At 37.4% G+C, this 14,311-nt stretch overlaps 5 protein-coding genes across 5 annotated transcripts; 1 reads left to right on the top strand and 4 right to left on the bottom strand.

Moving 5' to 3' along the window:
* The first annotated feature begins 31 nt into the window (after positions 1-31).
* Positions 32-1,790, top strand: LOC125478862 (galactose mutarotase). Its single transcript, XM_048587568.1, has 5 exons — positions 32-236; positions 318-367; positions 462-585; positions 769-867; positions 1,041-1,790. The coding sequence occupies exons 1-5, from the start codon at positions 68-70 to the stop codon at positions 1,658-1,660; spliced, it is 1,062 nt and encodes a 353-aa protein (XP_048443525.1). The 5' UTR covers positions 32-67; the 3' UTR covers positions 1,661-1,790.
* A 125-nt stretch (positions 1,791-1,915) lies between these two features.
* On the bottom strand, positions 1,916-2,788 carry LOC125478863 (E3 ubiquitin-protein ligase RNF43-like). Its single transcript, XM_048587569.1, has one exon. The coding sequence runs from the start codon at positions 2,658-2,660 to the stop codon at positions 2,058-2,060; it is 603 nt and encodes a 200-aa protein (XP_048443526.1). The 5' UTR covers positions 2,661-2,788; the 3' UTR covers positions 1,916-2,057.
* Positions 2,789-3,495: 707 nt separating this feature from the next.
* On the bottom strand, positions 3,496-5,205 carry LOC125478980 (pentatricopeptide repeat-containing protein At1g08070, chloroplastic-like). Its single transcript, XM_048587926.1, has one exon. The coding sequence runs from the start codon at positions 5,203-5,205 to the stop codon at positions 3,496-3,498; it is 1,710 nt and encodes a 569-aa protein (XP_048443883.1).
* Positions 5,206-5,856: 651 nt separating this feature from the next.
* Positions 5,857-8,272, bottom strand: LOC103958743 (vacuolar protein sorting-associated protein 29). The gene is made up of 4 exons (XM_009371051.3): positions 8,132-8,272; positions 7,787-7,961; positions 7,013-7,150; positions 5,857-6,274 (listed from the first exon to the last, which is right to left on the bottom strand). Exons 2-4 carry the CDS (start codon positions 7,916-7,918, stop codon positions 5,969-5,971), a joined length of 576 nt encoding a protein of 191 aa, XP_009369326.2. The 5' UTR covers positions 7,919-7,961; positions 8,132-8,272; the 3' UTR covers positions 5,857-5,968.
* Positions 8,273-11,977: 3,705 nt separating this feature from the next.
* Positions 11,978-13,828, bottom strand: LOC125479038 (transcription factor PRE3-like). The gene is made up of 2 exons (XM_048588049.1): positions 13,398-13,828; positions 11,978-12,705 (listed from the first exon to the last, which is right to left on the bottom strand). Exons 1-2 carry the CDS (start codon positions 13,524-13,526, stop codon positions 12,556-12,558), a joined length of 279 nt encoding a protein of 92 aa, XP_048444006.1. The 5' UTR covers positions 13,527-13,828; the 3' UTR covers positions 11,978-12,555.
* Between the last annotated feature and the right edge of the window lie 483 nt (positions 13,829-14,311).

Raw genomic sequence — 14,311 nt, 5'->3', positions numbered from 1 at the left:
CCCCCTTCTTGGTGGAAATTTGTTTTTTCCTTATTCGGTTTTGTAGGGTGTTTATTTTTCATCCACAATGCCTAAGATATATTTGTTTTTGTGTTTTCTCTTGCTTCCGTTGGCTTTCGATCGCTCTGAGGCAAATGAAAAGGTTGGAGTTTATGAACTGAAGAAGGGAGATTTCTCTGCAAAGCTCACCAACTATGGTGCCACTGTGCTCTCCGTTATTCTCCCCGACAAGAACGGTTCGCGGAACTGTGACTTCGAACTGAATATTTTACAATTTTAAATGCGCTCATTGTGTGATTTCTTTCGTTGTTTTTCAGGAAAATTAGACGACATTGTTCTTGGATTCGAATCGCTTAACGAGTACACGGTTAGTTCATGAATCTGTTGCATCTTCTTCGCGTTACGATGGAATTAAAATGGTTGCCTTTGAATGTTTATACAGTTGTTACATGTATTTGCAGAATGATTCAGTCTACTTTGGAGCCATTGTTGGACGTGTTGCAAACAGAATTGGAGGAGCTCAATTTGAATTAAATGGCGTCCAATATAAGTTGGTTGCTAATGACGGGAATAACACTCTCCATGGTATACATGTTCAAAATTTATCTTTTGGAAATTTAATTCTCGAGTACATAATCAAGAATGTGAGTTAGGTCAGTTGGTCACGACAATGTGTCCACTGCTTTGCGTCCGAGTTTGAATCCTTCTCTCCATAATTTAGAATAATTTCTTAATTTTTAACTTAATTCACTTGTAATTTTATCTCAGGTGGCCTTAAAGGGTTCAGTGATGTTGTGTGGACGGTAAAAAGTCACAAAGAAGATAGTCACATAACATTCACCTATGACAGCTTGGATGGTGAACAAGGTAAAATATAGATTGGATAAGGAGTAATACTTTCAGCATATGTGAGCTAAGCTAGTTGGTCGAGACAATGTGCTGACGTTAGAATTCTCCTTTTCGTAGATCAAAGTAGTTTAGAATATCGTTTGGTCAAACAAAACGGTAACTATTAGTAACATTTTCTGCTAAAACTGCAGGATTTCCTGGTGATCTTTCTGTGTCGGTAACTTACATTATTATTGACACAAATAAACTAGCTATTAGAATGGAAGCCAAAGCTCATAACAAGGCCACTCCGGTGAACCTAGCACACCACACGTACTGGAATCTCCGCGGCCAAAACAGCGGTGACATCCTCTCGCACACGATCCAGCTCTTTGGGTCCAAGTTTACACCAGTTAATGACCAACTCATCCCCACTGGTGAAATTGTGCCTGTGAAAGGAACACCCTACGACTTCCTTGAGCCCCAAGAAATTGGTAGCAAGATCAATGGGTTGCCGGATGGATATGACATCAACTATGTGCTTGACCCTTCGAGTCCCAATCATTTGAGTAAGGCAGCAGTGTTGCATGACAGCGTGTCAGGGCGAAAATTGGAACTATGGACGAACAAACCAGGGTTGCAGTTCTATACAAGTAACATGTTGGACAATGTGCAGGGGAAAGGCGGGTTTGTGTACAGAAAGCATGCCGCAGTGTGCTTGGAGACGCAGGGTTTCCCGGATGCTGTAAATCACCCGAATTTCCCTTCGCAGATCGTGAAACCCGGAGAGGCCTACTTGCATGTGATGCTTTATAGATTTACAGCTGCTTAGCGAGCTAGCAATTGAGAAATCAAGTAGTTTAAGAGATGCCTTCGCATAAACTGGTCTTAGTTAATAAAATTAGCTCCGCAAAAAGTATGTTATGTTATTAGACTGTTAATTTTATAATGTTTAATGACTCGGTTGAGTCGAAGATGGGAAATTTGGGTAGCATCCAACAAGGGGAAAGGTACCAACCATGCACCAAATTGTCTGGTACGAAAACTCAGCCAGAAAATTTGACACCAAACTTTCTTAACAACTTGTACTAAAAGAAAAGGATTAAGAAAGAGAACCAAGAAAAGCATATTACGTTTCGCAGCAGTGCAAAATTTTATACGCATCAAGGACGTAATCTGCCGTTTAATAATCTGGTAAGAGTTTGATCACATTTTTGTACAAAGAATTTCTAAAAACTAGCTACAAATAATTTGTCATGAGGATTGGCAGACATCTCAAACCGGCACAGCGGGCAGAGGAGACTCATCTTCAGCCATTTCACTATGCAACTCTCGTGATACTCGTGCGAGCAAGGCGTGCGAATGGCTTCAGAACCACACTGCATCTCTTCCAAACATATAACACATTGCTTCCCGCAGCCTTCGATTTTGACTCTCTCCAACTCCTCAATCGACATATTTTTTGTCCGCACAAACTGCAACATATAATCACCAATTGTAAGATGCACTACCATCCGAATAGTCTTGCGGTTCATATTCTCTGGATGACTGGCGATTTCACGAGCGCGACTAGAAATCACCTGGATCATGGACGGCTGAACGTGGTAGGGAACCGACGCCTGCGAAAGCATGTTGGATATCACAGACCAGGATGTTATGCTCTCTGTTAGAATGTGGCATTGCTCCTTGAACTCGTGGAAGCTTGGAGGGTACCTTGAATATTGAGCATACATATCGATCAAGAACTCGGGTTTTGTCGAGGAACCGACGTCGGCGAGTTCACTGCTTTCCTGCCATACTTCACAGCTGACAAAGACTCCGTTCCTTGACATCTTTGAAGAATAAGAACAAGAAGCTGAGAAAAGTAGAGGGGATAAAGGAAGAAAATTTAGAGAAAAGCTTAGTTTGGGACTAGATTTACAAAGGCCTGGTATTATTTATATTTTCTGTACTTTTAAGTAATTTGGTTTGGATTTGGCTTGCGAGGCCTTTTTGGTATAAGGAAGGGAGTGACTTTGAAGTTAAGTCAAAACAATGCTATTAGTATCGATATGAATGTTACGTCCTTCTCATACTTGAATTTGGTTTAACTACTCAAATCTTGGAACCCTAAATCAAGATATGTTCTGTATGGAATTACTTACGCATGAAGCACTTCTTCTCGTAAGTGCTTACGTTAAAAGTGCGTTTATTTTTACACATGTAGAAATTTTTATTAAAAATTCAAGCAAGCAAATAATAAGTGTTTCTTCAGGATTCACTTTTACAACTCCGACCATTTTTAAGGAAATGAATGACTTTTGAACTTTGAAGTTAGGGCAAAACAGTGCTATTAGTATCGTTATGACTGTTATGTCCTTCTCATACTTCAATTTGCAGGAACTAGTCAAAGTTAGCATTAAATTTGGAATCAAAATATGCATTGTCAAGAATGCTTATGTAGGAAGCACTTCTGCTAATAAGTGCTTTTATTATAAACATGTAGAAATTTTTATTAGAATTCCCTATAAAAAACACTTCTACAACTCAAAGGTGCTTTTAAATTTTTCTGCCAACCCTAGCATCTTTGATCAACTGATCGAGGTTTTAAGTTTGAATTTCATCCCTCAATATTGCTTATATTAAAAAAAATGAAATTTGATAAGTCAAATTTTCATGTGCATTTTCTTAATAAACCTCAATTGAACTGCTCCCAGGATCCTCTTTTATTACTCCCTTCTCCTTCATCTCCCTTCTTATCTCCTTCACATTGTCCCATTCATCCATGGCGGCATACAAATTTGATAGCAGTCCGTAGTCTCTGCTGTTTTTCGGCCCTATCTCACGTAACTGGCTCATAATCCGTCTTGCTAAACTACCATCTCCTTGGCCTTGACATGCCCCGAGCAGCATTCGCCATATCATCGTATCTGGTTTATACGGCATGGTCTGAACAAACTCAAATGCCTCACTCACCAATCCAGCTCTACATAGTAGATCAACCATGCAACCGTAGTGCTCCATCCACGGTTTCATGTGGTAATCGTTTACCATTGAATTGAAACAATTTCGCGCCTCGTCCACCATTCCTGCGTGGCTGCAGGTAGACAATACGTTGAGGAATACAACCGCATCTGGTTTACACCCTTCTCTTTGCATCTGAGAGAACATAGCCAGGGATTGCTTTCCATCGCTGTGCATCGCTAGTCCATGTATGATGGTTGTCCAAGACATTAACGATTTCTGTTCCATGCCATAAAAAATTTCACAAGCTTTCTTGATGTTCCCGCATTTGGCATGCATGTCCATTAGTGCATTTAACATTGCAATGCTCCCTGTACTTCTAAACCCATTTCTCTCGACATAACGGTCAATCCACTCCGCGATCTTGAAGCTTCGAAACTTTGAGGACATTGAAATAACTCCCAAAATGGTAATCTCATCTGGTTTTATTTTCTCAGACTCCATCTGTTCAAACAACCAGAATGCCTCCTTCAGATGATCGTTATCGCTATAACAGTTGATCATAGAAGTCCAAGAAACCACATTTTTCATAGGCATCGTTTGAAATATCCGACGAGCACTTGATAAAACCCCGCATCTTGAATACATACTAATCAAAGCATTGTAAACAAAAACATCATGATTATCGACAAGCTGTCCTCTAATCACATAGCCATGAACTTCCTTCCCTTTCCTTATCGCCTTCAAAAACGAGCAAGCGGAAAGCAAGCTAACGACACTCGACCCATTTAGTCTCAAACCTTCACCGGCCATGGCACTTGCAACTGCAAGTGCCATGTAAGGGAAATTGTGCTGAGAATATGCAGCAACAACTGAATTCCACATGACTAAATCTCTCTGAGGCGTTTCATCAAACACTTGCTGCATACATTCAAGCTCACCGAAAAAACCATACATATTCACAAGGGAAGTTTGAATTATGATCTCAGAGCCAAAACCCAGTTTCAAAATCTGGTTATGTAACTGCTTCCCTTCAAGAACCAATGGCATCAGGCGGCAGGCCTTGATAGCAAACTGAAGGGTATAACTATCCACCTCCAGACCCTTCCCTCTGACATGGGAATAAACCAAAAGCGCTTCTTTTGGTTGATTCCCCGCCAAGTGACCTCTGATGATGGTGTTCCAGGTGTAGGAATCGAGACCCTTGACTCCGTCGGCGATCGAGCGGGCGGCTGAGTTTGTGGCGGGGAGTGGAATGGAGGCAAGAGATGCAACAAGTTTGCTTGCTACAGAAGGCTTGCGGACGAGGCCTGTGGTCACGATGCGTGCATGGATTTGATGGAGATGGTCTTTGTGTTTGCATTTTTGCAAGAGAGATGTTATTTCATCAAAAGGGTTGCAGTTTGATTTGATGATGGAGGGTTTGGGAGACATATGGATAAATGTGGGGCATTCAAAATATTGGGGAACCTTTTTAAGTAGTTGAGTTTCAAGCTGGTTGGGTTTTAGAAAGTAGTGCATAAAGGGTTTTTGGTACCCTTTATTGTCTATTCAATGTTCAATGTCCATCGAACTTGAGATCTATCATTTATGATAAACAATATTGTTGGTGATCGATTCAATTATGTTTTTTTATTAGAAGTTTGTAATAGTTTCGTTTGTGGATTTATCATATTAAAGAAAATTGGGTTAACTACATTTTACACTCTCAAGGTTTAAGGTGATTTTTAAACTGGGTCTTGAGGTTTCAATTTTCTCACATTGTCCCGAAGGTTGTGAAACAGTATAAACTTAGACCTTTCGCATATTTGTACGTAAAATATCATTAAGTTGATGAGTTTATTTGTCAGTACGGCAAAAATGTAGCTTACATGTCATCGCAATTACGAATTTCATGCTCACCATGTCATCAAATCTAATGAAGCTTGACCCATTTTGAAATGACACAAAACATGGAGGGTGTAAAATGTAGGTAGCCTTTTTAGGTTAAAATCTTGTTTATGTACCAGATTCTCATAAACAAGGATGTTTGTATCCCCAACGAGGTCTGGCATACAAGCAAACAAGTTACAAGTTTATCAAATCTTTGTTGGGAAAGCTCAATCACTATAAAACCAGAATTTGCACCATTTGACACAAATACAAACACAGAACACATATCCAAAGTCTACAACAAAACAGTACATGAAATTTGAGTTCAATGAGCGGAGTGGGTAGCGGCGGTTGTCTTCTTGAAATCAATCTTGTCAACCTTAACCTCTCCATCAATGAGTTCGTAGACATAAACAACCACACGAAGACCATCAATGTCCATGAGGACAAAGCTTGGGTTGACATCATAGGTGATGCTACTATAAGCGCCGCTGGCAGACCCTGGGTTTATAACGACACCTCCTTCATGTTTGTACGCTGTGAACTGATGGGTGTGGCCTGTCACAAGGATGTCTACATCCAACTGCCTCTGAAGCATGGCTAGTGAGTCTAGGTCTCCCCATGGAATAACCTACAGAACATCAAATCAAGTTACAACTTCATTATCGTTGGGTGAAATATGAAGATATGCAAGGAAAGGAAAAATTGACACAGCTTTCTCCGATGACATTCAAATTTAAAAAGAATGCGATGTGCCAAATGTAAACACCATTGTAGTAGTGTATATAATTGCCTCATTCCAAATAACCGCATGAAATACTTCTATTCATCACAAAGGCACCAACTGTTTTGGCTACAAAAGGAAAAAGATATGGTAGTTGTACACCTATTTCTCTTCAAAAGAGGTACAAACTCAGAATCTTTCAGGAGCTGAAGTTACATTTTGCTACTCTTGATGGAACTTCTCTAGGTGGAATAAACAGATAAACTAATGCAATTTATCTCTTCGAAATGATCATAGAACACCTTTCAAGTATTACTTATTCTTATTTTTTCCTACGGCAAGAAAGAGTGATATGTTTCATGCTGAAGGCATTGTGAGTCACAAATGGGCACATGATGACGTGACATCGTAAGCTTATATTATAACAGGAAACGTGTCCTGAGTTTAAGGGATTGGTAAATCAGCATAAGTATTTGATCCAAACAACCGGAAAAGACTTGGTGTAGAAGTAATATTAAAAATGACAGTTCATGGAGAAGTAATGTATCATCCGCTTGGTGACAGGTCAAATGCAATGTCTTGAGATATTAAACATACTTGGTTTAATATAGATAAATTAAGTGAAGAGATAATGAGGAAGCAAACCTGGTGGCCATGACACAGCCCTAGCTTGAACTGACCAATGGTTAGTGTTTTGGTCTCTGGGTATTTTGTCTCTTCATCATACTCACCTCGAGTAATATGCAAGTCGGGACAAAGTGTCTTCAAGTAGTCATGAACTTCCTGAAATTTAGTAGCAAATGCTTAGAAGTGGCATAATGTACGACCAAAATAATTGTGACCTTAAGAAACTTAATAATGTACAACCAAAATAGTAGTAGTGCTGCAGGAACTAAAAGTAGATTATTAGCCATTGCATGAGCCGTTACATACTTGGAGACCAAGCAGATACGATGACAAACATAAGACAGATTAGAAATAACTGGCAAAGTAATAGATGTCAGAGTATATGTACAAATTAACGAAATGAAAGTTCTATCCAGAAATCTTAGCAATAGCAACAGGGTATATGCAGACATTAACCAATGAAGCAGTCGGTAACAAGAAATTCTTCGCGTTCAAAATAAATATACACATGGGTGGACGCACACTATTTCCTATAGTCAGTCGTATCCAAATGACATTGTTTTCAGGAAATCACTCTCAATCCAAGTCTATACAGCAACATGCGCAAAAGTTCGACAATAAGCCACATTCATAATGCCTTTCCTATATGCAAGATATTACTTTCTGGGCAACCAAACAAGAGAAAACACAGCAAAAATAACCCAAAGATCACGTCGAAATGGGATCAAGACCCAATAGCCAAAATTGAAGAAAATCAATGAGGGATTCACAGAATCCCAGAAAGAAACATACTTTGATACAAAGATTTCCAGTGCAAATGATGTGCTGGATCTTGCCAGGAACAAGCATGGACTTGAACTTTGCAGGCAGATCAGGTGCCCTGTGGGGTATGTGCAAATCCCCCAAGGCCAACACCAACACCATCCTCACTCACTCTCGCCACTAATCAAAACCCACTTCACAAAACCTGCAGAAAACCTCCAAAAATTAAATATAAAATTAAAAACAAAAGGGTTTGCATATGAAATCACGAAATTCTTCTTGAAATTAACTAATTAATCAGTAATTAGCACAAACTAAATACAATTAAGTAATTGGGAATAAATTGAATGGGATTTAAGAGAATTGGGATCGTACCTGAGGAATTTTGGTTGATCTTGCAGAAAGCTTATGGCATGGAAATTGTAAAACCTCCTTCGTTGGTGATGTGCTCTCAAATTCTTCTTCTTCCTGGGGTACTGTCTTTTTTGTCAACGGACGTTCATAAGGCCACGACGTCGTTTCGAGCCATAGAGCGGGATGCTCAGTTGGGCCTAAGATTTGAGCTTTCATTACAAAACCGAAACTCAAGTGCCCAACCCAATGAGCATATGAAATGGCAAAGAAGCCCAACAATACAAGCCTCAGGCCCAAGGCTCCTTGCTTTTTTTAAATAAATAATGTTTTTTTTCACATGCAACGGCAAGTGCGATGACGTTTTTGGGCTACAAAACGGCTGAAACATAATTAGGTATCAAATTTATTATATGTGTAAATTCAAACTTCAGACTTTTATTGATCGAAAAAAAAAACTTGAGATCTCGAGGTTGTTTGAGCCAAGTTGTAATTTGGGCAGACCAAGTTAATGGTATGACAAACTTGTCTTTGTTTGAGCCAACCGAAGCAGGAGAAACAGAGACTACCACTAAACTGTAAAAATGGTGACTAATAAATCAATAAGTTTTGGTCAAACAGTATGAAATAAATTATGAATCTATTAATGGAGTTTGTGTGGCCTTACTTTTTTGCAATTTGGCTTTGTGTGATCCTCGTGATCGAATCTTTCACCATTGATCTATTGTGGCATATTCGAACTAATGTGGCTCTTGTGTGTTGGTTGTGGTGGCCGTGTAGGGGATTTATAACTATTGTTTGACGTGTTTTGTTCTCTGCGGGTCAAAAATTTGGTCACTGCAGAACATGCACCTAGTTGGCACCCTTCTTGTAACCATAGCTACCATATTGTATTTGTGTTTTCTATTAATGAATTATTGTTATCGCTTCGGTTAAAAAAATGTATTTCAATATAATTAAAAGTATATTACACAAATAAGTTTACTAACGTTTCCTTATTGATTCTTACACACAACAAAAGTTATAACTGTGTTCTATGTTATAGGTCAAGAAAGGGTTGCTCATACCCTCGTATGAATTTGACAAAAACCGAAAAGGGATTCCATATCTACGACCCTATATATAAACCTAGCGTGGCCCGTCGACGTAGAATATATACTTTCTAAGCGTTTAAGAGTTTACCCGCAACTTCTACATATAGATGACGATGACGAATAATAGTTGTATAGAGTTTGTGACAGTTGTACACGACAACTTTCAACCCTTGATCGGTATTAAAAAAAAAAAAAAAAAAAACTTCGCGTACATGGTTTCATCTCAGGCAAGAAAAGCATATACATGTATAATCTTTCAACTGACGCACATGATAGATAGCTCGTTTGGAAGTAATTTTAAAATGACTAAAAGCGTTTAAAAAAAATGGTTCTAATAGCACTTACTAAGAATTGGTTCCACAAACGCATTCAGTAATTTTAAAAGCACTTCCAAGCAAGCTCAGACTCATAATCATATTTCAGAGCACATCATGCAGAGAATTGTGTGGTGATGGATATATATCATAATGTAACATGTAGGGTTTAGCGTTCAAATTGCACAATCACCACGGTTCATACATCCTAATTAATTTTAGCCTCTCCAAATATGAAGGGAAAACCAAGCTATCATACATACGTGAAACACCTGAGCCAAAGCTCATGTGTAACAACTGGCCATATGCAAACTAATATTCCACCATGTTTTACAATGTATATTTCGTACGTTGTGACTTGTTTGGGACTTAACCTGAGTCACCGGCGTGATTAACGAACCATCAAGATCTATATTAATAAAAGATATTTACAAGCTATCGTACTACAACAACCAGCCAATGTTTGATTAATTTCTTTTATCATCGTTGTACTTTCACATAAGATTATTGTTTCATTTATATTCTAAAGTCACGTAATATTATTGTTTTGTTTATATTTTAAAGTATGTATATTGATTTATAACTGAAAACACACTCTATGTCCATCAATTATCATATCATTACTTATATTATAACATATAAATTAATAATATTAGTAACCACTTTAGAGAGATTATTAACTTGTAGATAGAGTGAGTAAAATACTGACACACTCAAATGGCATGAAAGAAATCATTTAAGGTATATATGCCATTAGCCTTATGTGCTTATGTGGTTGGTCTAGTGGAAAGCAAGCAAAGGTTTGGAACCCTTTAACTTGAGTTTGAACTCTCACGGATACATTTCTTTGGGTAATCAACTTTGCTTTTGCGTATCCTTTGACCTAAGAGCCAAAAGTACGTTCATGTCTCATGTAGTGTCATGGCTGTATAAGGAAGGGATTAGTTTATCATAAATGTATGGTGAGATACCTCTTATATATTAATGTATAATTGTTGTCATCACGACCTCCAAGCTTGTGGATACATGTTGGTTGAAGAAGGTTGAGGTTCCACCATTAAACCAATTGGCAATATGGGGAGTAACCCAACTTACTTATAAGCTCATGCAAGGCTCCTCCTCCCATCAATGTGAGATTCACTCTCAACGCACCCCCTCACGTGTGGCAAATTTTCAAGCCTAACACGTGGACAACACAACGACGTGACGTGAAGCGCATGTGACTGTTTGGCTTTACACTTGAGACAACCTGACTCTGATACCATGAAGAAAGTTGAGGTTCCATCATAAAACCAATTGGCAATACAGGGAGTAGCCCATCAAAATACCAACATTGGTCACGTCATTATTTGTTGTGATTTGGCTCATCAAAATACCAAGACTAATGAAGTTTAGGTTTCCAATTGGTGTTGAGAAAGGAGAAAAGGAATGTGCACAGGTTTCTCAGTAAGTCCAATCAATTTAGGGTTAAGAAATAAGTTAGCCTTTTCTATCCTAAAAGGATATAAGAATCCTATACTTGTAAGACATGTAACCATTAGTCTGTGTACTATAAATAGGCTTGTTTAGAGATGTTTATTCATACGAACAACATAGACAATACAAGGATAAAGAGCCAAGAGAGAGAGAGAGAGATCTAAAGCAAGGTTTTGTGGGTTTAGCATAAGGGTTTTCAATAAGTCCTTGTAACCAAGTTGTTATTCTCCATAATGCTGGTGATTTCTCTAGAGAATCACACAAGGAGTAGCAAAGTTCACCAAACCTCACTATATTCTTTGTGTTTGTGTGTGGTGTTTTACTTTATTGTTCATAAATTATTTCGCTTAATCACATAGCATAATCATATTAGTTTGCATAACACTGGATACTATCAATGTAAATGATCAAACTAAGAGGATTAAAATATAGATTATCACCCACACAAATTCAATAATGTAGCTCTCTCATTCTCTCTCTCTCTCTCTCTCTCTCTAAACTAGCTACTTAGTTATTTTGGTTCCATGATGTATAAACAAGTTCTGGATATTGGATCAGTCCATACACACACACATATATGTATGTTATCTGGCTAGTGCATTACCAGTACTATATCGTTAGTAGAAGAAAAAGTCAAATGTTGCTTGCTTATCTCTTGCAGCTTTTTTTACTTGTTTTCATGAGTGGATGGCCAGAAGTTGCACCCATACCCTGTTCCAATTAAAAAAATAAAAAGGACTTAATTTACCATCCAATTTGCCTACGTATATATAGCTGCATAACATTTTCTATAAACTGGAAGAGTTCAGACTGGAAAATTGATTTTCAATTTTTTTCATGCACATTTATATTTAATTATAATTTTGAATTAGATAAAGTAAAGGAGAATCAAATGATATAAATAAATAAAATAAGCAAAAAAGAGAAAAATAGTATGCAAAAATGATTTTCCTTCAGAATGTATTCAAACGATTTAGTTTATGTTTCTATTAATTAATTAGTTCGATTTTTTTTTCTTCATTTTAAAAAGGAGGACAACTGTTGGCAAGTCACAGTTATCCACCATTTTTGGGGACCGAAAAGACTCACAAAGGCATTTCAGTATCTCTCTGACCACATTTAAGCAGACTCACTATCACACCATATTCAAATGCTACTTTTTTTAGCTTATTAATTAGTTCGATTGCAAATGCTACTTTTTTTAGCTTATTGTCGAACTAAGAAGGCACACAACATATCCATTTCAGAATTGGGAAAAAAAAAAAAAAAAAAGGTGTGAAATATAGAGTGAGCATGCCTGCCAAGTAATATCCACATGAACTAGAAGATGAGAAACTCTAGATAAGAGAACTGATCAAGTCCATTTATCATATCAACTCCATAACACATTACTACAGCTTTGCAAAAGGATTTTCTAGACCATCATATAGTTCATAAATCTACTGAACAAAAACCCTAGAAAGATAGTTATGGCCCAGATCAGAGAAGAAAAACGATGCCTATTACATAAACTGGTGACAACGATACTCTGCTGATGAGTTAATCATAGTCTCCTTAATTCCTTCTACTGCGAAAGTAAGCTCCTGATTACAGCAGCTTGGGCAGTGTCAGTTGTTGCCAATAACTCGGACAGCCGCTCACTTAGATCGTCCACCTCTCTGTGCAAGTTTCTAATGTAGTTGCACGTTTCCTGTAGCAGTGTGGATGCTGAAACCTGTGGGCATATGTAATTCACTTTGATTAGCATGATATATCACATTCTAGTAACTTGAATTAGCACTGTAAACTATAGATTAACTGATTAACTCAATTCAACTTCCAAAGTAGGAAAATAATTTTGCCCGGATATATATATATATATATGTATATGTATATGAATGTGTGTGTGTGTGTGTGTATATATATAATATATGTATGTATGTATGTATGTATATCTATATTCTTCAGGAAAGAGTGATTCATTAAGAAGAATTTATAGAGAATTATATATTGATAGAGTAGTATATATGAAACGTACCCCACAATCAAATCTCTACCCTTTTCTTTTGTTAACCGAAAGGGTTTGAACTACAGACCTAGCCTATTCTTACCCATCACTCTACACAAATAGGATACCTAATAGCTTAAAATAAATTTTCTACCTCATATCTTGATCAAATGGTAAGATGGGAGCTAAATAAAGTATTGTAGCGGTTACAAGACCCATATATATAAAAAAATATTTGTATTCAGTTTAACCTTCTTTGCTTATCTTTGGATACTATAGAGCAAGGAAAGCCCAAAAAATTCTTATTATATTTGTTTTTCCTCTTATATATAGTGATCTCATATGAAAGAGAAGCCAAAACCTAAGCGAAAACAGTATGAAAAGTACTTATAGTTAATGAAATAGATAGATGTATGTACCTTGCCAGAACGTCTACTATTGCGAATCTCAGGAAGAAGCTGTTGCAACTTGGAAACAAGATCATTAATCTGATCGTCGGAGATTCTTGAACCACCGGATTGCCCAGATCTTGACCTTCGGCTAGACATTGCGAAGTGTGTGAGTTGGTAATGTTAATTTGACGTATTGGCGAACTGTAAAATACTAAAAAATCGAGCTGAAAACTAATGTTAACTCAAAGGGACAAATGGGAAGGAGTTATAAGTGTCAGAACTTCTAAGTGCATGAATGTCACAGAGAATCACAAGGTGGATATTCAACTTAGAAAGTGTAGAAAGAGAATAAGTGTTGAAGACAAGTTATGGAGCTAAGTTTCTGGTATTTTATAGAGAGAGAGAGAGAGAGAGAGAGAGAGAGAGCAAAAACAGAAGCTGTGGGATGTTGGGTAATGTTGAAGACAATTGCATGAGAGAAAGGGGTGGGCTAAGTCTGTATTTATATAGGGTTTTGAAGAGGAGAGAAAGAGAGAGAGAGAGAGAGAGAGAATATGAAGTCAAGTTGCTAGAGAGACGCCATAATTGATGTCTCTGCCTTGTATTTTGCAATTTCCAAATTGTCCTTCGGAAGATATGTTTCAATGTGATTGTCACGTGGGGTGGTTTGGATGTCTTTGGTGAATTTTCTTTTGTCTTTTCGGATGTAACTATGTTTGGGAGATAAATTTAAAAAAGAGAGAGATATAGGTCTATATTTTGTAAATACAAGAATTTCAAGAGAATTGAATAAAGTTATAGGTTGTCGATTCAAAAAAGTTATTGTGCATTCTAAATTTTTTATCTTAAAAAAAAAATTTAGAAGTAGAAAATGAGCTTTTTAAAGTGTTGTTAACATCTCCTTAAAATTAAATAGACTTAAATTGTATGGTTACAAGCTT

Source organism: the organism of the source record quoted next, unplaced genomic scaffold (genome assembly GCF_019419815.1).
Source record: "Pyrus x bretschneideri cultivar Hongxiangsu unplaced genomic scaffold, Pyrus_bretschneideri_v1 Contig27, whole genome shotgun sequence".
NCBI lineage: Eukaryota > Viridiplantae > Streptophyta > Magnoliopsida > Rosales > Rosaceae > Pyrus > Pyrus x bretschneideri.
The sequence above is the reverse complement of the archived record's forward strand: the minus strand, read 5'-3'. Positions and strand labels throughout refer to the sequence as shown.